Consider the following 21,558-nt stretch of genomic DNA (forward strand, 5'->3'; position numbering starts at 1 on the left):
GCTCACCACTTGCTACACTGACAGGAATTGTCAGCAATATTCTTAGAAACAAATTGCTATACATTGCAAAATAAGATAGCAGATGTAAATTCTCAAAGTAGACATATTCCAAACGCTAAAATGAAAATAAAATGATTTTTTTCTACCTTTGTCTGGTGACTTTCTTTTTCCGATCATGCTGGCCCAGTATCTGAGTCTGCTGCTATCTGTCCTCTTAACTCCATTTCCAGGGCTTCCTTTCCATTTATTTCTTTACTTTCCTCCTTTCTTCTTCATTTCTTGCTCTATATCCATTTCCAGCAATTTCTTCTCTCTCCCTGGGTCCTGTCCTCCCATCCATGTCCATCCTTGTCCCTCTCTGCCCTTCCCTCCTCCATCCATAGCCAGCAATCCTCCTCTCTCCCCTCCCCTCCATTTCCAGCAAATTGTCCTCTCCCTGGGCCCCATGTCCATCCTTGTCCCTCTCTGCGCTTCCCTCCTCCATCCATAGCCAGCAATCCTCCTCTCTCCCCTCCCCTCCATTTCCAGCAATTTGTCCTCTCCTTGGGCCCCCATGTCCATCCTTGTCCCTCACTGCCCTTCCCTCCTCCATCCATAGCCAGCAATCCTCCTCCCCTCCCCTCCATTTCTAGCAATTTGTCCTCTCCTTGGGCCCCCATGTCCATCCTTGTCCCTCTCTGCCCTTCCCTCCTCCATCCATAGCCAGCAATCCTCCTCCCCTCCATTTCCAGCAATTTGTCCTCTCCCTGGGCCCCCATGTCCATCCTTGTCCCTCTCTGCCCTTCCCTCCTCCATCCATAGCCAGCAATCCTCCTCTCTCCCCTCCCCTCCATTTCCAGCAAATTGTCCTCTCCCTGGGCCCCCTTGTCCATCCTTGTCCCTCTCTGCCCTTCCCTCCTCCATCCATAGCCAGCAATCCTCCTCTCTCTCCCCTCCCCTCCATTTCCAGCAAATTGTCCTCTCCCTGGGCCCCCTTGTCCATCCTTGTCCCTCTCTGCCCTTCCCTCCTCCATCCATAGCCAGCAATCCTCCTCTCTCTCCCCTCCCCTCCATTTCCAGCAAATTGTCCTCTCCCTGGGCCCCCTTGTCCATCCTTGTCCCTCTCTGCCCTTCCCTCCTCCATCCATAGCCAGCAATCCTCCTCTCTCTCCCCTCCCCTCCCCTCCATTTCCAGCAAATTGTCCTCTCCCTTCACGCGATTCGCGAACCGCTTAGCACTGCTTAAAAAAAAAATTACACGTCAGCAGGAACAGGCTGCTTCAGCCAATCCCAGGTACCTTCCTTCAGCGTGTTCCGCCCCTGAGGGCTGAAGGAAGGCTCCTGGGATTGGCTGAAGCAGCCTGTTCCTGCTGACGTGTAAAATTTTTTTTAAAGCAGTGCTAAGCGGCAGCGCGGTTCGCGAATCGCGTGAAGGGGGGGGGGACGCGACGGCAACGAAGAGGAGAAACAAGAGAAGTGCTGCATGTGTCGGTAAGCTGCCCAAAGGCACAAGGGACGCCGTCGACACTGCCAGGTGGGGACCGGAGCCGGTTTTAAAGGTCATGGTTGGCGCCTATGCCTCTCTGCTCTTTCCTCCGCGCCCTGGGGCCTTTAAATCTTTTACTTCCGGTCGCAGCAGCGTCAGTGAAAGCGGAGCGCTGCCGACGTCTCCCTTCCCACTCTTGGTTCCCTCAGTGTCCCGCCTTCTTCTGACGTCAGAAGAAGGCGGGACACTGAGGGAACCAATGAGTGCAAGGGAAGGGAGACGTCGGCAGCGCTTTCACTGATGCTGCTGCGACCAGGTAAAAGATTTAAAGGCCTCGGCTGCGAGGGGCGAGAGTAAGCACTGCGGCGGCGCCCTCCAGAGGTGGGCGCCCCCCTGCGGCGCTTACCCCGCTTACCGCATCGGCACGCCCCTGACTTGAAGCGATGCAAAGAAAAGCTACAAAAATGGTATGGGATTTGCATTACAAGATTTATGAGGAGAGACTTACTGACCTGAGCATGTATACCATGGAGGAAAGGAGACACAGGGGTGATATTATACAGACGTTCAAATATTTGAAAGGTATGAATCCTGAAACAAACCTTTTCCAAAGACAGGAAGGTGGTAAAACATGAATTGAGGTTGAAAGGGGGCAGACTCAGGAAAAATGTCAGGAAGTAATTTTTTCACGGAGAGGGTGGTGGATACTTGGAATGCCCTCCCGCGGGAGGTGGTGGAGATGAAAACGGTAATGGAATTCAAAAATGCATGGGATAAACACAAAGGAATCCTGTTTAGAAGGAATGGATCCACAGAAGCTTAGCGGAGATTGGGTGGCAACACTGGTAATTGGGAAGCAAAGTTTGTGCTGGGCAGACTTCTACAGCCTGTGTCATGAAAATTGCAAGGACAAATCAAGGTCAGGTATACATATAAAGTAGCTCATACAATGAGTTTATCTTGGGCAGACTGAATGGACCGTACAGGTCATTATCTGCTGTCATCTACTATGTTACTATGGTATTTGTGGAATATAAGACTTGTGAAATGTGTAAATGATGATTACTCAGGAAACCAGATGAAACAGCAAAACTGGGAGCATGATTTTGCTATTTCAAACCTTTTCATATAGACAGTGGATCATCTCATCTTAAAGTTTACTGTTCAGTGAATATAATCTATAAGAACAGTGGGGTTGCCTGTTTTTGTTAAACTGGTTGGTGGCCCTGCTACGTGGAAGTTACGCAGTTGCCAGCCTATAATACTCTTTGCTGGCACCTGCATAGCTAACTGGGCAAAGTTAGGATTGCTATTTATACAGTCCTACATGCCAGCACCCTCATAGTACCTGTCTGCACCCCGACTTCACTTCAGAACGCCCCTCTCCTGCCCACGTTTTTATAAAGTCGGTTAGTGCCTAGTTAAGTGCCACCAAATATCGGTGGCCAGCTCACTGAGCTCAATTTAAGCAGTCAGGAGCTTTTCCTGCCTGCTTAGATTGGTTTGAATACATGGCCCTTAGTTTTCTATAATCTATATCTCGTCCTCCCACTGCCCTCCAATATCTTTCGTCTCTGCTTACCCCTTACACACCCTCCCATTCTCTTAGTTCTTCATCTGGAAAGTTTCTGTTAGTTCCCTCTCTCCCTTCGTTATGTCTTACTGTTTCGTCCTTACATTGAGAAGGTAAATCTTATCCCAATTGTGCATGCCATGATAACATCAAGACTGTATTACTGCAATATACATGGTCTGACTACAAAGGGCCTGCACCAGCTTCAATTGATTCAGAATGCTGCAGCAAGACTCGTAGAAGGTTGCAAGCGACGTGACCACATCACACCATTTTTACAAAACCTTCATTGGCTACCAGTACAATACAGGGCTAAATTTAAAACTCTGTCTGATCTTCAAGGCCCTTAAAGGAAATGGCTTTGAGTACTTGAAGAACAGGAAGACCCTCTACACACCGCCAAGGATACTAAGGTCTTCTCAAAGACTATCACTAACCACACCCTCTCCAAAAGATATTGTACGATGTGATACCCGCAAGCGAGCCTTCTCCGGAGTAGCCCCCACACTCTGGAATGCACTGCCTGAAAGGCTCCACTTAACACAAGACTATCTCTACTTCAGGAAGCAGGTGAAAGCTTGGCTCTTCAACTAGGCCTTTAGTGGAAGAAGTATACGGACTTATACGGTCTGTGCCAGAGCCGGTGGCAGGAGGCAGGAATAGTGCTGGGCAGACTTATACTGTCTGTGCCAGAGCCGGTGGTGGGAGGTGGGACTGGTGGTTTGGAGGCAGGGATAGTGCTAGGCAGACTTATACGGTCTGTGCCAGAGCTGGTGGCGGGAGGCGGGGCTGGTGGTTGGGAGGCGGGGATAGTGCTGGGCAGACTTATACGGTCTGTGCCCTGAACAGCACAGGTACAAATCAAAGTAGGGTATACACAAAAAGTAGCACATATGAGTTATCTTGTTGGGCAGACTGGATGGACCGTGCAGGTCTTTTTCTGCCGCCATCTACTATGTTACTATATGTATTCACATACACAAGGAGTGACACGAGCTGCAGATACTGTAGCAGGACATGTTTGGCCACTCCTACCCTAGCTGATATAATATTTAACCATCTCTGACCTCATGTGCAACTTTCGTTAAATTAGTCACCTTATTTTCTAACTCCTCATACTCTCTTACCTATCTATATGCTTCTTCATTGCTTATACCCTCTGCTGTCTATTAAAATGTTCTATTACATATTGTGTTGACATTGTAAGAAATATACTATGCCATGCTTTGTATTGTTATTTGAATATTTTTACTGCTGTAATTGTCTCTCGCTTATGTTTGATTTATTCTTACTGTACACCGCCTTGAGTGAATTCCTTCAAAAAGGCGGTAAATAAATCCTAATAAATAAATAAATAAATACTGTTTCTAGAGAAGCTAGTTTGTTTTCATGGACCTTCTCTCTGGAACTCTCGTCCACCCCATCTTTACTTTAAAACATCTTACCCGAAATTTAAGTCCTTGCTAAAAACCTTCCTTTTCACAGAGGCTTTTAATACTCCCTCCTGATTGTGTTACCCCTCTCCTTATGTTTCTTAGTCTTTCCCTCATCTGTTTTTAGAATTGAAAACAGTATAGTTGCCTCCATGGACAACTTGCGGTATAGCAAGCAGGAGAATAAATAAATAAATAATAGATGAAGGAGAAATCTCATCAAAATAATTAAAGCTTATATATATATATATATATATATATATATATATATACACACACACACACACACACACACGTGTGTGCGTAAAGGTGTTGATTTTATAGAAGTGTATTATAAGATTCATCTTCATATCTTACATTATAAACTGCTTGCCATACGAATAGAGAATGCTCTGATGAAGTGTCATGCGATGCTCCCTAGATGTAATTATTTCAGGATAACCAACACCCCTGTGGTGTTCTAAGGATTGAGTGGAATGATTTTCTTCCTCTAGTTTCATCACGTTTTTCATTTCTTATTAAATAACAGGTCTTATGAAATCCCTTCCCCCCCAGCACTTTCTAGTATAAAAAGACTAAAACACGGCAATCTGGTGATTAATTGAAAAATGCTATATTTTCCTGACTGGATTTTTTTTTCTCAACTATGTTTCCTCCTCTATTTGCAGGAGCTGTTTAGGCACTTTTATAACTCTAGTCAGGAAATTAGCATGTTCAGTCTAAAACAAGCCTCTGTTTCCTTGCATTCTTATGCAAGTTCTGCACTTAAAAATGCAGCGACATCCTTCTCAATCTCAACTCCAATGATTCAAATCTGCATTAGGAAGTGTATTTTCCGATCCAGACCTTTACAGTTTTCTTGTTAAAATGATGTACCGTGCCACAGGTGAAAAATAAATTGTTTTAATCCCATTTAAATGATTTTCTCTTTTCTGAATAAGTCAACATGCACGGTGAAAACATCAATATTGCCAAAATTTTGCAGTCCTAATAATGATACTGGCTTTGCAGAATGAAAGGCCCATTTTACATAGACCATCGATTGGAATTTAGAATCCAGGTCAGGATGTGCTCAGTGCAAGTGGTATTTTATAAAAAGCTCTGCCAAACGCAGAGCGTTTTGCAAAATTCCTAAAAGGACATTCAGGAAAGCGCATGTATTTGCCAACATGCACAGCAGGATCAGCCATTTTACAAACATACACATGGAAAAAATAAGCAGCATAGACCCCCCCCCCCCCCCCCCCATGTGTATTAAAACATTTTTCTTAAACCATATTCCTGATTGTTATTCTTTTACTCGTCTTTGTTTTAAGGCCTTTTAAAATCTCCTCCCTTGTGGCCTGCAGAAAGAGTAATGAATGCAGCTTGTACATGGTAGATAGTAGATGCTAGAAGTGGTGTGGCATGCTGAGGAGCACAAAAGGGGATTTTTGGGTGATTTTGTGTGCTGCCTGGAAGGGGGCACCTGTGTCATCCTTGGTTATGTTTGCCATCGTTTCATCCACTAAGCTCCTAAGAATCCTAGTTTTAGAGCACCGTGGTTTATGAAGTTTTGGGTAAGGTCTGACCATTAGAGAGGATGGAAAAAATGGAAACTCTGTCACAGCTGACAAGAGTGTTTCGAATGCCTTCTAACTCAGTATTGTCAAAGTTGCAATCACCTGCTTTCATCAAGCTTAAAAAGAGATGTGCATAAAAGTCATACAGAATATTAACTTACTGCATTTTATCGGATCGATTTAAGAAAACTATGAGATCAAATGTCTAAATTGTCTGTCTTTTACTTTTAGGGTTGGTTTAGCCCTGGCCAGGTGTTTGTGCTGGATGAATACTGTGCTCGTTATGGAGTCCGAGGATGCCATCGACATCTTTCCTACCTTACAGAATTAATGGAACATGCTGATAGTGGTTCTGTGATTGACCCAACCCTCCTTCATTACAGCTTTGCCTTCTGTGCATCTCATGTTCATGGCAACAGGTACACAAATGTAAGGGAAAGCAGGGAAAAGAAGTGCTCAGTCAGTAATGGAATTTTTTATTTCCACTTTTACAAGGTGCTTTTGCCCAGGGTACCTTACAGCCAGTCTAAACTGAAATGATAGCAGTGCAAAACATGTACTGATGATGAATACTCATACCTGTAAGCATCAGAGAATTTGAACAGACGAGAACTTAACCAGGAACAGACAAGAGAATCTATTGCTGTCTTCTGTAACTCAGTGAAAAGCAGAAGAGAGGTTGGAAGAAGAAGGGAAGGAATACAGAGCAGGGTGTAAAATTACAAATAATAAAGAGAACAAGACATGATGCTATACAAAATATAGTATGTTACATTCTTGGAGGAGTTTCCTTGTTGAAGTTATAACAAAGCCTGGGCATTTGGAGATTGCCTAACCCCGGGATTCTATATACGGCAAGTAAAAATTGCGCACGCAAAAATCAGTGCACATTGCCAATTTCCTCATACAACTTAATTGAGTAATGAGCCAATCGGCACCAATAATTGTATTCTAACAACTAATTATTTTAAATCTTTTTATTGACGAACACCCCCCCCCCCAATATAAACAAGTTGAAACATCTCAATGAGGTAAATCAAAGATATAGATAATCAACATACATTCTTATAGTCGTCTATACATTTTTTCTCTTTATCATCCCACACCCAATTCCCTCCCCCCTCCCCCCGCCCATAGCACTGTCCCCCCGCGATAAACAACGAATAACTCTCCCTACCGATCTAACTTCCCTCCATTCCATACTATCAGCTAGAAAATTCCAATGCAATACCTTCCCCACCCACACTTAACATTCGCTATCTAATCGGAACTGCGGTCTTTGCGACTTGTGAGAAGTGTTGGATTCAGTCCGGTCTTCCAGTGCTACACCTTGTCATATCTATCAACTACATGGGGGATGTCTTTACTCTTATAACATTCCTCATATTCATTATGGACCTCTGGAGTTCCAACCCTCCCACCCATTCCATAACTCTAATCCCCCCTCCCCCAACTATCCTTCCCCATCTTCTCGGCTGCTAACAACTAATTATTGGTGTTAATAGGACTTTAATTGGGAGTTACTTACACATCCTATTCTTTTACTCCTCTAGCGCATAATTTCAAGGGGTTGGTCACAGTATTTATTCACATTGTTACAGATATAGATTTAATTTATTTATCACATTTATACCCCACATTTTCCCACATGTTTGCAGGCTCAGTGTGGCTTACAGTAAACCAAAAAGGCTATTGCCAGTCCAGCAGTTATACAAATAAAGTAGATTGTGGTAATCAAAGAGGATAGAAAGAACAAGGTATAAAGGGAAAAGGATAAAGGTAAGATGGTCCAAAATGATCCGTTTATATGCTGTTTTCAAGGATTTTAGGTTTTATGTTGGATCCTGGGGGTAGGCCTTCCGGAATAGACTGGTCTTGAGTAATTTCCTAAAGTTGAGATGGTTTTGACAGCTTTTGGCAATGCATTCCATAATTGGGTGCTGATAAAGGCAAAGGAGGAAGCGTAGGTGGATTTATATTTGAGGCCGTTACAGGTAGGATAATGGAGATTTAGGCATGAACGGGATGTGCTTGATGTATTCCTGGCTGGAAGATTGATTAGGGTATTCATGTATCCTGGGGCTTCTCCATAAAGACTTTTGTGGACTAGGGTGCAGATTTTGAAGTTAATTCATTCCTTTATTGGGAGCCAGTTCAATTTCTCTCGAAGGGGCTTGGAACTTTCAAATTTGGATTTACCAAAGATTGCTGCTGTGTTTTGGGCGGTCTGAAGTTTCTTTACCAGTTGTTCTTTGCATCCTGCATATAATCCATTACAGTAGTAATGTAATCTGTGCCTAACTTAGGTGCTGGCATTTATACCTGCTTTCAGCAGGCGTGATTGACGGCACCTAAAGTTAGGCACCATTTATGTGCTTAGGGGGAAATTCTATATATATATGGCACCTAAAAAATCCACGTAGAAAACAGTACCGACTAAGCGTATTCTATAAGTTGTACCTAGGTTTTGGCACAGTAAATAGGATATGCTTCCCAGCGCTTAAAATTACACGCATCCATTTATGCCAGTGAAAACACGGTATCAAACCCGGCGTGTTGATTTAGATGCACTGGGCCATATTCTATAACTATGTGTGTAAATTTCAGAACGCCCAAATCCCCACCCATAGCCATGCCCCTTTTTGTCTGCATGCATTAGAAGTTAGGTGCACTGCATTACAGAATACGCTTAGCGGCTTGTTTGCATAAATTGTAATTATTGCCAGTGAGTGCTCATTATTGCTTGTTAAGAACTGTTATAGATGCTGATTGGCTTGTTAAGCCAATTAAGTTACGTGCGTTGTTATAAAATCCGCTTGGATTTCGGCGTGAATCTCTAGGCATGCTATATAGACTCTGGGGGGGGTTAGCGCTATTCTATAAAGGATCCTTTATAGAATAGCACTCAGCTTATAAACTTTTTAACACCGATTTTCCAGTGTCATTTATAGAATCTAGTCCTAAAGGCCTAGTAGTTGTGATTGTTCCATGTAGAATAAGAGACACTTTATTTATGGACCTCATGGACTATATTACCCTTCCTCTCTTTTTCCTCGCCCCTTGTAATTACTACCTTCCCATTCACCTTACTATACTTCATTTGTTTGTTTACCGGATTGGCGATTGCCTTTACGGTCTGATGTCAACCACATTGAGCCTGCCAGTGGGTGGAAAAATGTGGGATATAAATGTTATAAATAAATAAGAATATTTCGGGCATCTACATGGTTAGCGCTCAGTAAAAATGCTTGCACTCCTCTAGTGCGGCTTAGTAAACAGAGCACCATGTTTCTGTGTAATAAGATTAGTCAGCGTTATAAAGATTATTAATGCATATTTAGTCTAGATTCATGTTATATAGCCTGTGCTGTTAAGCAACCCCGTGTACAAAAAAAAATGGCATTTAAAAAAAAATCATGCCGGTATTCTTACTACTATTGAAGCTGCCGCTTCAGGTTGAAATGTTTTGAGGTTGTAACCAGAAAAGAATTTTCTTTTTTTTTAATTTTAAAATAAACAGTTGCGAGCGCCCAGTATTAAAGGTAGGTTAAAGAATCTGCTCGTTCTCTTCAAGTCTGATATCCATTTAGTAATTGCACAGACGTCATAAAAAACTAGTATGTTGGCTATTGCTCTGTAGCATGCCAGAATAGTTTGCATTATTAATTTTTTTGGAAGGCCAAGAACATCCTCCTACCATCTGGTAGGTGTTTTCACCCTCTGGACTCATGTTGGTTTGGCACTGCCATGGAAGAAATACTTGAAATAAGCAACGGTGGCACCCCATCACGCGCCAAGAATCCAGAAATTAATGTAAGCAAAGTTGCCATGACAGTGCATCACTCCACAACAGTATAACACCTTCTGTTAGGTTTCGTCGGGAGAAGGCAGCCAGGAAAACTGCTTAAAACAGACAATAGTTTTTCTACCAGCCATAAACAATCAAGTTGCTTTAGAGATGTTCTTTTTTTTCTCTAAAAGAACGTAATGGTATTTGTCCTGAGTAACGTTACATAGTGCTCAGGATTCGGCATAAGAACAAAGATGTAAGAATAAAATTGAAAACATTTGTACATCCTCGAAATCAGCAATGATGAAGCCCATAAAAGCCATCCCAGTTACAAAAATAAAAGCACTCTGATTGATTAATGCATAAAAGTTAAATTAATCCAGAATTCAAGTGTTTCAGCTCCAAGTAATTGAACTTTTCTCTTTTGATTGTTTGGAAATTATGGGTTAATAAAGCTTATTCCCATATTAATTAATTGGTGTGACAAATCTTGCCTTAAAAATGATGACTCACTGTGTAATCCCATTCAAATCCAGTTGTATAATTATACAGTGGATGTGGAGGAGTAGCCTAGTGGTTAGTACAGTGGCCTGAGAACCTGGGGGAAATGGGTTCAATTCCTACTGCAGCTCCTTGTGAACATTCAAGCTTTGGGCAGAAAAATCCAATCCATTAATTATATAATCAGATTACATTAAAAATGTTATCAAGACAACCACAAAATAATTAAAAAAAAAATCAAAAAGAATCCTAATAAGAAATGTGAATGTTTTCCCTGTGTGATGAGCAAGGCTACTCATGTATCTCTGGAACGTAGAGAAATATACTTATGCCAGGTCTACGGCTGGTATAAATGCTTATACCTAAGTGAGTACACATGTGTCTACCTAGTTATGCTATTATTCTATGAAGGAAATAGGTGCCTACTTTCCTTTATAGAGTATGTCCAATCAGGCACCATCTGGGCATCTATATATTGGTGCACAGTTATGGATTTACGCTCTGTAGATGTACAAAACAAAGGCAATGAGATATTGATTGTGTGCTGTTTCCTATCTGCAGCTGATGGTTCCACTTCAGATTTTTATATTCTAGGCTATTTGCATGCACTTTGTCCAACTGGGTTGTGGCCCTCAAGGACTGAGGTTGTCCATCCCTGTTCTAGGCTATGCTGGTATTTAGCGGGGAGGGGGGGTTGTAAATTTGCTTCTATAGACCTAAGTAGACTGTATTTCTATGAGCTAATTACTGGCTGAAAGAAATTCCTTAATTAAACCTTCTAGTCTCCTAATTGGTTGAAAGGTCTATGAATCTATGATCAGGCCAAGGGTGGGTGGGAGCTGGGATGGGTGGGAAGGAATTAAACACTAAACAAAGATTTCCTTGATCTATTATCTGTGCTCTACACTGATACTTTAAAACATTACTTTTAAATGCTAGCCTGTGCAATTGTAAGAGAGACTTAAAATAAAACTATTCCCTAAACTACTTCTACTAAATAAGCAGAGTAACTTCAAATAAGGACACTGAGATTACCTATTTAACTCTACCTTTTTTCCAAGTTTAAAAGCAATTAACCAACAGGTAAAATACTGACCAATGGAGTTTTCTTCCTCTCTGGAAGTCTTCTCACAGCACCTCTCCTGCCCTAACACTATACCACCAATATTCCCAGTAAGTGCCAGTGGAGGTTGGTTGTCTCTGTGGTGTAAAGGGGGGGGGGGGAATGATAAAATTGCCTTGCCTAATGCTAGGGTTGTGGGGGGGGGAGAAAGGATTGGATGATGCTGTTAGTGGTATGGGAGTTATCAGGGTTCAGGTTATGATCAGGAAGATTGGGGTGGTTTGCCGCAAACTGTTTTTATTGGGGGGGGGGGGAGGAGAGGCAGCTGTCACAGCCACCCCTTAACAACAGAAATTTATAAACAAAACAAAAGCACAATAAAAACAAAATGAATAAAACTTAAAAATGACACACAAAACTAAACAAAATATTTTTTTGGCCCACACACCCCTTATTCCAACCAAGAGTTTACCTAACTTGGATGAGGCAAAAAAAAAAAAACCAAGGGACAGCATAGCTTTACAAATATTCACAGTCAAAATCCTTAAGTAGCCTATAGTTCATCTCCAACACGGTCTCTGATGAGGTAGTTTGATTAGGTGGGGGTCCCTTGCCGAAGGTCCTTTGCAGCTGAAAACTCTCCTTGAACTTGGGGTTCTAGAGAGGGGCCGCTATGAGTTAAATGGTTCTCAGGGACCTTGGCTGTTTGAGCTTCCAGGTACACAGTCTTGGCAAAGGATCCCTTTCCCAATGGGTCCCCACCACTGAGGGTTTCTGATTTCATGCTTCTCTTAGATAGATGCTCCCTCTCTTAATTCTCCTACGAAGGGAGTTATGGTGGTCTCTTCCCAATTCCAGATCCACCAACATTCAGCACAGCAACTTGGTACATTCTGGTACTGATTTCATGCTTCTCTTAGATAGATGCTCCCTCTCTTAATTCTCCTACGAAGGGAGTTATGGTGGTCTCTTCCCAATTCCAGATCCACCAACATTCAGCACAGCAACTTGGTACATTCTGGTACTGCTTTCTTCACTCCATGTCTCCCCTTGGTTGTGTTAGTCAGTCACAAGTTCCTCTTAAGTCTGTGGTGCAGTGGCTAGGGAACAGGAACCAAAGCCAAGGCTACAACCTATGGGCTTGTTATTTAAAGTTTCTTAGTTTCCCTCCACAGGGGTATCTCTTCCTACTAATGTCAGGCAGGAGGATCAGCTCTGGTTCTGAGAACTGCAAGAGCTTTTCAAGTCAATATTTTACACACTTCTTACTAGTAGAGGCAATAGAGATCGCTGCCGGGATGTTTCTAATGGGCAGAACTTATATGCCATCCCCACACACATTAGTAACTTCTAGCTGTTAATTACCTGTCTTTTCAAATCTGAGCTCAAGGCAAGTTACATTGTGGGTACTGTAATTTTTCCTTGCTCAAGGGAGCTTATAATCTAAATTGTACCTGGAGCAGTAGAGGGTGAAGTGACTTACCCAAGGTCACAAGGAGTGTCAATGAGATTTGAACACTGGTTTCCTTGATTCTTAGCTTGCTACTTTAAATGTTAAGCTACCCTTAAGAGCATCTTATTTCTCTTTCCCCTGCCCATTTGTTTAGTATAAAATCAGTGAGTTGAACTTTGTTCATTTCCACATATAACAGATTTGGTTGAATTGATAACAAAACCCCAAAGTCTGAATGAGCTGAGCTTTCCTGCCGATGGGCATATGCAATATAACTTGTCAAACCCGTGCGACTTCAATCTACGTATCACTATTAGTGTATGTATCTCAAAGGTAGATGCACTCATTAAACGCTTATCAAACGTTTAAAGTTCTAATTCTTGTTTTTATAAGGGGAAGTCTCACATGTAGTCGCGGGGTAATCTTTTACTCGCTCTCTGGTGAGACCCTTTGTGTGACAGTTTGTAATCATTGACGTAACCCCCTTCCTCCCTACACCTGCACACAATCAATTTGCTTGTTGTACCTGAATTCTTTTTTTTACTTTTTTACTTTGTTTCAATAGTGCAGGTCTATCAGTTACTATGCTTAGCAATTTTTTCACAGTCCTTACAGATATATCTCAACTTATAACACTTATCTGGACTCATCGTTGTAGAGTTTTAACACCCCGAATCTTGACACCCCGACAGGTGCCTGTTTCGCTGTTCTAGCTTTCTCAAGGGGAATGCCTGAACATCGGGTCTGTTGAAAAGACGTGAAAAGGGCATTGGGTAAGCTTAGGGCTCTATATCAGTGGTACCCAAACCTATCCTGAATGAGCCCCAGCCAGTCAGGTTTTCATGGTATCCGCAACAAATATGCATATGCTGTCTGCAGTGCCTTCAGGAAAAGAATAAAGCCTGTACAGAAGTGAGAGAAGACAGAGGGAAGAAGTCCAGAGACAGAACGGTCTTGTAGAAAAACAAAGTGTAAGAGTGAAAATACTGCACCAGCTCCCCCCCCCCAACCCCCCCCCCATTTCATCAGAGATCAGTCTGTAGTTAAAAATAATGCTGGCAGATGTTTTAACATGTAGGATGTGGCGGTTCTCACATGAACATCTGGGATACGAGTGGATTAATGGATGTCGACAACCCCTTCTGGGATCCTATCGTAGATGCTATTGTATAAGCACTATTTATGAATATGTGTGCAGGTAAAAATTTACAACTGAATTGTTAGTGGGCATGCAAAACAGTCTTTTGATATTTCTTTCCCTGGAGAGCAGTAGCACAAATGGGATTTAAGATTATGTATTTTTTATAAAACCAAGTTTAAAACCCTTTAGTGTCCAATGTTCCCGTAATAAGACATATGGGAACAGATTGATGAGAACGTTGGACACTAACGGGTTAAAGGCATTTGTCTCCTCGTCAAGGTTAACTTGATAAAAGGGCACAGTGATGAGCATGCTGAAAGAAAATAAGAAACAATTCAGAGAACAGGGCAGGAAGTTCAGGCCCATACAAAGAAAGCAGAAAGTGAGGGGAAAATGAGACTTACAGCAGCAGCAATAGAAAAGAGAGCAGAGAAAAGGAGAGTGTTGAAACCGTTGAAGGTACAGGGGATTGAGGAAGTACTCAGAACCTAGGGAGTATAATAGATATAATCAAGTCAGCCAAAGTACAAGAGTGAAAAAAGGATCGTTATTGAGTGTGAAAGTAAGCGCAAAGGTGATTCTACTGTATAAATAAGATAAAGATGGCTAGTGATACAATGAGGCTTATTTTCAAAGCACTTAGACTTACAAAGTTCCATAGGTTACTATGGAACTTTGTAAGTCTAAGTGCTTTGAAAATATGCCTCGTCCCTTTTAAGAGAGACATAGGAGCTAGAAAGAGTAAATGAGTCATATCTGTTTTACTAAGAGAGAATAAAAGCATTAACCGATTCTTCTCTAGCTCTGCTAAAAGTCTGGAGATTAGCATTGACACTGCATTCATTCTCTCTCTGTCTTTGTAGACCAGCTGTTCTCAACCTGTGTACTGTGACACACAAGTGTGTCGGGAAGCATGGGGGAGGTGTGTGACTGACCCGCAGCTTACCTTGTTCTCTCCACCATAGCTGACTAAAAAAGCACTTCTGCACTGGTGTCGCTGGGATTATGGTTGAACTATGGCGCGCTGGTGTCACTGGAGCCAGCACGAAGTTGGCTGCGCTTCAGCCTGGGCTCCAGAGGCACTGGCACCCCACTCTTCAGCCCTGACACCAGCACCAGACATTGAAGGGGGGCAGACTCAGGAAAGATGTCAGGAAGTATTTTTTCACGGAGAGGGTGGTGGATGCTTGGAATGCCCTCCTGCGGGAGGTGGTGGAGATGAAAACGGTAACGAAATTCAAACATGCGTGGGATATGCATAAAGGAAACCTGTGCAGTAGGAATGGATCCTCAGAAGCTTAGCCGAAATTGGATGGCGGAGCAGGTGGGGGAAGAGGGTTTGGTGGTTGGGAGGCGAGGATAGTGGAGGGCAGACTTATACGGTCTGTGCCAGAGCCAGTGATGGGAGGCAGGACTGGTGGTTGGGAGGCGGGAAATACTGCTGGGCAGACTTGTACGGTCTGTGCCCTGAAAAAGGCAGGTACAAATCAAGGTAAGGTATACACATATGAGTTTATCTTGTTGGGCAGACTGGATGGACCATGCAGGTCTTTTTCTGCCGTCATCTACTATGTTACTATGTTATATTCTCCTGTACTCAGCAATGGCAACACCAGCAACAGGACCGCTCCTAAAATCTTCCACATAAAAGAGACAGTGGTGCATGACCTTGTGGGGTCCTTGTGTGTGCTGTACATCAGACATATATCCACCACCTCTGACATAACTTCCTAATGGTGGAGACATTTGGTACTGCACCATGCACTTGGGTTCCAAGGCTCTGTGTTGTGTTTCCTTTCTCAGCATGGCAGTGTTAGCAGTAAGGTAGGGGAAGATGTTGGCACACAGGGAGGAAGGGGGAGAAGGACAGGCAGCTCCTATCTAACCAGGGAAGAGGCTGAGAGGAGATGCTGGATTTTTGTGGGGGGTATTCTGGGCCACATGGAGAGAGGAGAGAGTGTGGAGATCCTATGCTACAAGGGGGTGGGGTGGGTGAGAGAATATGTAAATGCTGGGCTATAAAGGGGGAGAGAGAGACATGGAGATTCTGGGCTACAAAGGAGAGAGAATATAGAGTATGTGGAGATGCTGGACTATAAGAGGAGGGAGGATAGGAAGCTACTGGATTAGGGGGAAGAGAAAGAGGGGAGATGGTGGACCATGGGGTGGAAATAGAGACATAGCCAAATACCCAGTTTTGTGTAAACCTGCCCAGAATGTGTAGGCACAAGAAACCTACCTTGAATCTCTCCCTCCCCTCCCCCCCAGATGGACAGGTGTGTCTAAACACTCTCCCCCACCCAGCTGTCCCCATACCTTTAAACCTTCATTTCTTTCTCATCAGCAAGCAGTGACTCATAACCGCTGAGCACACTGGCCCTGAGCCTTCCCTCTGACCTTGTCCCACCTATACAAAAACAGGAAGTTGCATCAGAGGGAAGGCTTGGGGCCAGCGCTTTCAGCAGATATGAATCACTGTTGCTACTGGCAAAGAAATGAAGACTTTAAAAGGTAGAGCGGATTGGGGTGGGGCTAGATTTGAGAGATGCTGAAACACCTAAAGGGGACGGAAGAGAAATATCCTGGGAGTTTTCAGTTGGCGGGGCTTGGAGAGCTCCACCAGCCACATCAGAGATGTGCCACTGCTGAGTGAGCCTAAGCCCACCCATGTTTGCAGCACTGGATGGAAGAATAAGGTAATGGAGAGATGCTGACCTGCAGACTGGGGGGCAGTGTGAGGAAGAGGTCCTGATAGAACTATATGGGAAAGTCAATAGCAGTAGCGTAGCCAGCGATTAATTTTTGGGTGGACCTGGAGGTGGACTGGGTGGGCACAGACCTCTTACCTCTCCACTGTCCACCGCCCGCCCACCGCCGCCGCCACCACCACATTTTGTGTCCACCCGCGACCGTCCCGCCCGTGACAGCCCCCTGCACTGACCTGAAGCGCATTCTCCCTCCAATCCAGCACTGGCGATCAAAGCCAGCCTTCTACCACGTCCAGCGCGCGTCGTCGGAGCGTCTTCTCAGGCGCGTCCCGCCTACTCTGCAACTTCCTGCTGGACGTGGTAGAAGGCTGGCTATGATCGCTGGTGCTGGATTGGAGGGAGAACGCGCTTCAGGTCAGTGCAGGGGGTGGGCGGGGCGGACCTGTAGCAAAAGTGGGTGGGCCTGGGCCCATCCAGGCCCACCCGTGGCTACGCCCCTGGTCAATAGTGGGTTGGCAAGGAAATGAATGGAAAAAGGGTGTTGACTACAGAGGGCAGAAATATGATAATGAGGAATGGGTGAAAGGCAGATAGGAATAATAAGACAGGGAACTAGGAAAGCTGGAGAAGATGGGCTGGGCAAGAGGTGAGAGAAAGATGGAAAGTTTGATAGGTAGGTCAAGAGTTAAAATAGAGATTGAGGACTAGGGGGTGAGAAGGAGGGTAAAATTTGATTGGACAGAGAGCAAAAAAGAAAGATATAGAGGAAGGAGCTAAAAAGGCAAAATCAATATGTCACGAGTCAGATGTAAGACAGGAGAAAAGAGGAAAAATGACAAATAGCAGACATTTGAAAGAGTTAGGACACATAGAAAAAAGCAGAAAAGAGAGACTGAGACCAATACAATTGGTAAAATAAAATGCCCAAATAACAAAAGGTAGAAAAATGTATTTTATTTTGAATTTATTAACTGTAGTATGTTAGCTCTGGGAAATGTGCATTGTGGATGTTTTTGTATTTTATTCAGTACAAGAAGAAATGCATTTCAATTTTTATTTCTCCATTGTTGTAGAACATGCGCTAATGATTAGCACGTGCTAAACGCTAGAGATGCCTATATGTTCCTATGAGCATCTCTTGCATTTAGCGCGTGCTAATTAGCATGTGCTAAAAACACTACCGTAGCTTATTAAAAGAACCCCTGTATGCAGGGGTGTGCTGGTAAATTTTTAACAGGCTCTTTCTCCGGACATAGCCAGCTCTGTAGTTGGAAGGGCCGGGGGGGGGGGAGCAACACTTACCTCTCTCTCCTCCCTCCCTTCGTGCGGGCACGCTAGGCAAACCTTTGCTGGCAGCCAATAAATGGACTGCCACCACTCCCAACGTCTTGCTCTGAGCAGCATGCTGGAACTTCTCTCACATGCTCAAGAAGTCCCAGTCTGCTGCCCAGAGCTGGAAACAAGGAGCGGGGAGCAGCAGTAGTCTATTTACTTGGCTGGCAGGGCTCAGCATCCCCACCAGCAAAGTAAAAGAGAATTCAGCAGGGGGCCTAAGCCCACATTTTGGGAGCCAGTTGTTAAAGTAGCCATGGAGGGCCCTACTTTAACAACCGGCTCCCAAAATTCTTAAAAACTTAACAACCGGCTCTTGCGAGCCTGTGAGAGCCTGCTCCAGCACACCACTGCCCGTATGTTTTATAGCTACTTTTAACTATGTTTATTGTTTATTTAGGACACTATTATCATGCTATTGTATAATGCAATGCTGAGAAAAAGTTTGTGAACCCCCTAGAATGGTTGTGGTCTAGCACAATTTATACTCAAAAATATAATTAGGTCCTAATCTAAACTCTGATAAGGAGGAAAATAACTCTATTAAAAGTGACTCTGACAGAATACATATATTTGGATCATTTATTCAATAAAAAGATTCAGTATTAACATGTAAAAACAATTTTATGAACTCTTCATTTGGTGGTGTGTGGAACCTTAACTAAATTCATCCTGTAACTGTTTATGATCCTCCCTCATGTCACCCTTAAGAAAATTTGGCCCATTCCTCCATACAGAAATGTTTCAAGCCTGTAACAGCTTAGGGTTTCTTTACTCGAGCAGCTTACTTCAGGTTTTCAGTAGAGATTTGGTTAGTACTTTGACATGGCCAATCCAAAGCATGACAGTTCCTCGTCTTCTACTCTTCTGTAATAGACTTACTTGAATGCTTACAGTTGTCATCTTGTTGTAAGGCTCATCTTCAGTTTACAGATGCCTGGTCAGACATTCTCCTCTAGAATTTTCTGATATAAAGCAGAATTCATGGTTTTTATCAGTGACGGCAAACCAGGCACGTTATGGTGCAACAAAGCAGCCCCATTCCATGATAACTCCACCATGATAATAAAACAGAAAGTTAATTTTTGACTCTTCTAACTAGAAAACATCATTCAAGAAGTCTTGTGGGTCATCAGATGCTCTTTGTAAACCTGATGCATACACCAGTACTCTTTTTTTTTTTTTTTTTTTTTTTTTTTAGAGAGCAGAAGATTTTTTTGTAGCTATCCTTCCAAGAACATCCCCATCCATTTTTTTTTCATGATAGTTGATGCATGAACAGTGAGAGAGGCCTGCACATTTTTATATATTTACTGAGATTCTTTGTGACTTTGTGGTTGATTTGCTGGAAAGATTTTGCAATTTTCATTATTATACTTGGGGTTGAAAAAATGTTTCCCAGTTCTGTGTGCATCATCTAAATTATTACTGTTATTTATACATTTTATTTTCTATGATTTGTTTTTTTTTTTTAATCTTTGTTTATTACCAGAAGGAGGAAGGGAGAACTGAGTTCAGATGATACCAAGTAAAATATGTCAACAAATGTGATACTGGTGATGCTTATTATGTAGGATTAAGGGGCATAGTTATTAATGATGGCTACTGTTAAGATGTGTTGTTTTATCTCTAACTCATTCTATTTTAGCATAGATTTTATGCAGTGAGACCTAGTTAGTAATAACTGGGGTTAACAGTAAAATATGTCTTAATGGTAGTCTATGTTGATAACTTCCCCCCCCCCCCCCCCCCCAGGAGGTCAATTTCCTAAGGGGTACTTTTACAAAGCTGCGTGACAAAGCTGGTGTCAGTGCATGTTTTTGATGCGGGTCGAGGCCCCCTTATATCGCAGCAGATAAAAGGCAGGTTTTTTAAATTTTTTTTGAAGAATTGGATGTTCGGCAAGTGAAGCACTTACCGACACCCATTTACCTTCTCTTCCCCTACCCTCACAAATAGTCCAACATTTACCATCTCTTCCCCTTCCCCACTTTCACAAATAGTCCAGCATTTACCTTTTCTTACTACTACTACTACTTATCATTTCTAAAGCGCTACTAGACGTACGCAGCGCTGTAAGCTTGAACATGAAGAGACAGTCCCTGCTCAACAGAGCTTACAATCTAATTAGGACAGACAAACAAGAGATAAGAGAATATTAAAGTGAGGATGACAAAATAAGGGTTCTGAACAAGTGAATAAGGGTTAGGAGTTAAAAGCAGCATCAAAAAGGTGGGCTTTTAGCTTAGATTTGAAGATGGCCAGAGATGGAGCTTGACGTACCGGCTCAGGAAGTCTATTCCAGGCATATGGTGCAGCAAGATAAAAGGAACGGTGTCTGGAGTTAGCAGTGGAGGAGAAGGGTGTAGGTAAGAGATATTTACCCAGTGAATGGAGTTCCCGGGGAGGAATGTAGGGAGAGATGAGAGTGGAGAGGTACTGAGGAGCTGCAGAGTAAATGCACTTTTATAGGTCAATAAGGGGACTTTGAACTGTATATGGATACGGATAGGAAGCCAGTGAAGTGACTTGAGGAGAGGGCTAATATGAGCATAACGACACTGGCGGAATATTAGTCATGCAGCAGAATTTTGAACAGATTGAAGAGGAGAGAGATGGCTAAGTGGGAGACCTGTGAGAAGCAAGTTGCAATAGTCTAAGCAAGAGGTGATGAGTGTGGATGAGGGTTCTTGTAGTGTGCTCAGAAAGGAAAGGGTGAATTTTGCTGATATTATAGAGAAAGAAACGACAGGTTTTAGCAGTCTGTGGAATATGTGCAGAGAAGAAGAGAGAGAAGTTGAAGATGACCCCAAGGTTACGAGCTGATGAGACAGGAAGGATGAGAGTGTTATCCACAGAGGTTACGAGCTTGATGAGACAGGAAGGATGAGAGTGTTATCCACAGAAATAGAGAACCCCCCACAACCACAAAAATAGTCCAGCATCTCTCCCTCCTGTCCTCTATCCAGCTGCTGACCAGGCATCTCCCCTTGTCTCTTTTGATTCCCCTCCCCCCCAACCCCAATGTACCTTTTATATGTTTTCTTGTCTCTAGCAATTGACGGCAATGAGCAGCAATTTCATACAGCCTGCTTCTGCTAACCCCAGAGCCTTCTCTCTGACGCTTCACACTTTTGTAGAAACAGGAAGTTACATCAGAGAGAAGGCTCCAGGGTTGGCACAAGCAGAGAGTTCCCCTCCTGTGGAAAATTCCAGTTGAAACTCGAAAGTTGTCAGCACCCAGCTATGGGGGGGGGGGGGGGGGGGGGGGTAGAAGGAAGTATCAGCCTACATGGCTGAAATGAGGTAGCAGTATCAACACCACTAAATAGACCCCCCACATTCTCCCACTTACTTTGCTTTTTACTCATTTATCTGCTGTTTTATGTTGGGAAATGTTCCAAACAATTTATCCAAAATGTGTAATCATAATGAAAGCTGAGAAGTAATCAAGACGTGCAGAACAGTTCAATTAACCTGATGTAAATGAAAGGTTATACTAACTGACCTAAGTAAATAGCAAAAGAGAAAATTATA

General features: G+C 43.1%; 1 protein-coding gene across 5 annotated transcripts in view; it reads left to right on the forward strand.

Moving 5' to 3' along the window:
* The window catches only part of CADPS2 (calcium dependent secretion activator 2), a 596,794-nt gene that overhangs the window by 352,053 nt on the left and 223,183 nt on the right, over positions 1-21,558 (forward strand). For all 5 annotated transcript variants that reach the window (XM_030215887.1, XM_030215888.1, XM_030215889.1 and 2 more), the window contains exon 13: positions 6,265-6,452. In XM_030215887.1, the coding sequence (XP_030071747.1) occupies positions 6,265-6,452 (188 nt within the window). The remainder of the gene's footprint in view (positions 1-6,264; positions 6,453-21,558) is intronic.

The sequence above is a fragment of the Microcaecilia unicolor genome, chromosome 10 (genome assembly GCF_901765095.1).
Source record: "Microcaecilia unicolor chromosome 10, aMicUni1.1, whole genome shotgun sequence".
In the NCBI taxonomy this organism is placed as follows: Eukaryota; Metazoa; Chordata; class Amphibia; order Gymnophiona; family Siphonopidae; genus Microcaecilia; species Microcaecilia unicolor.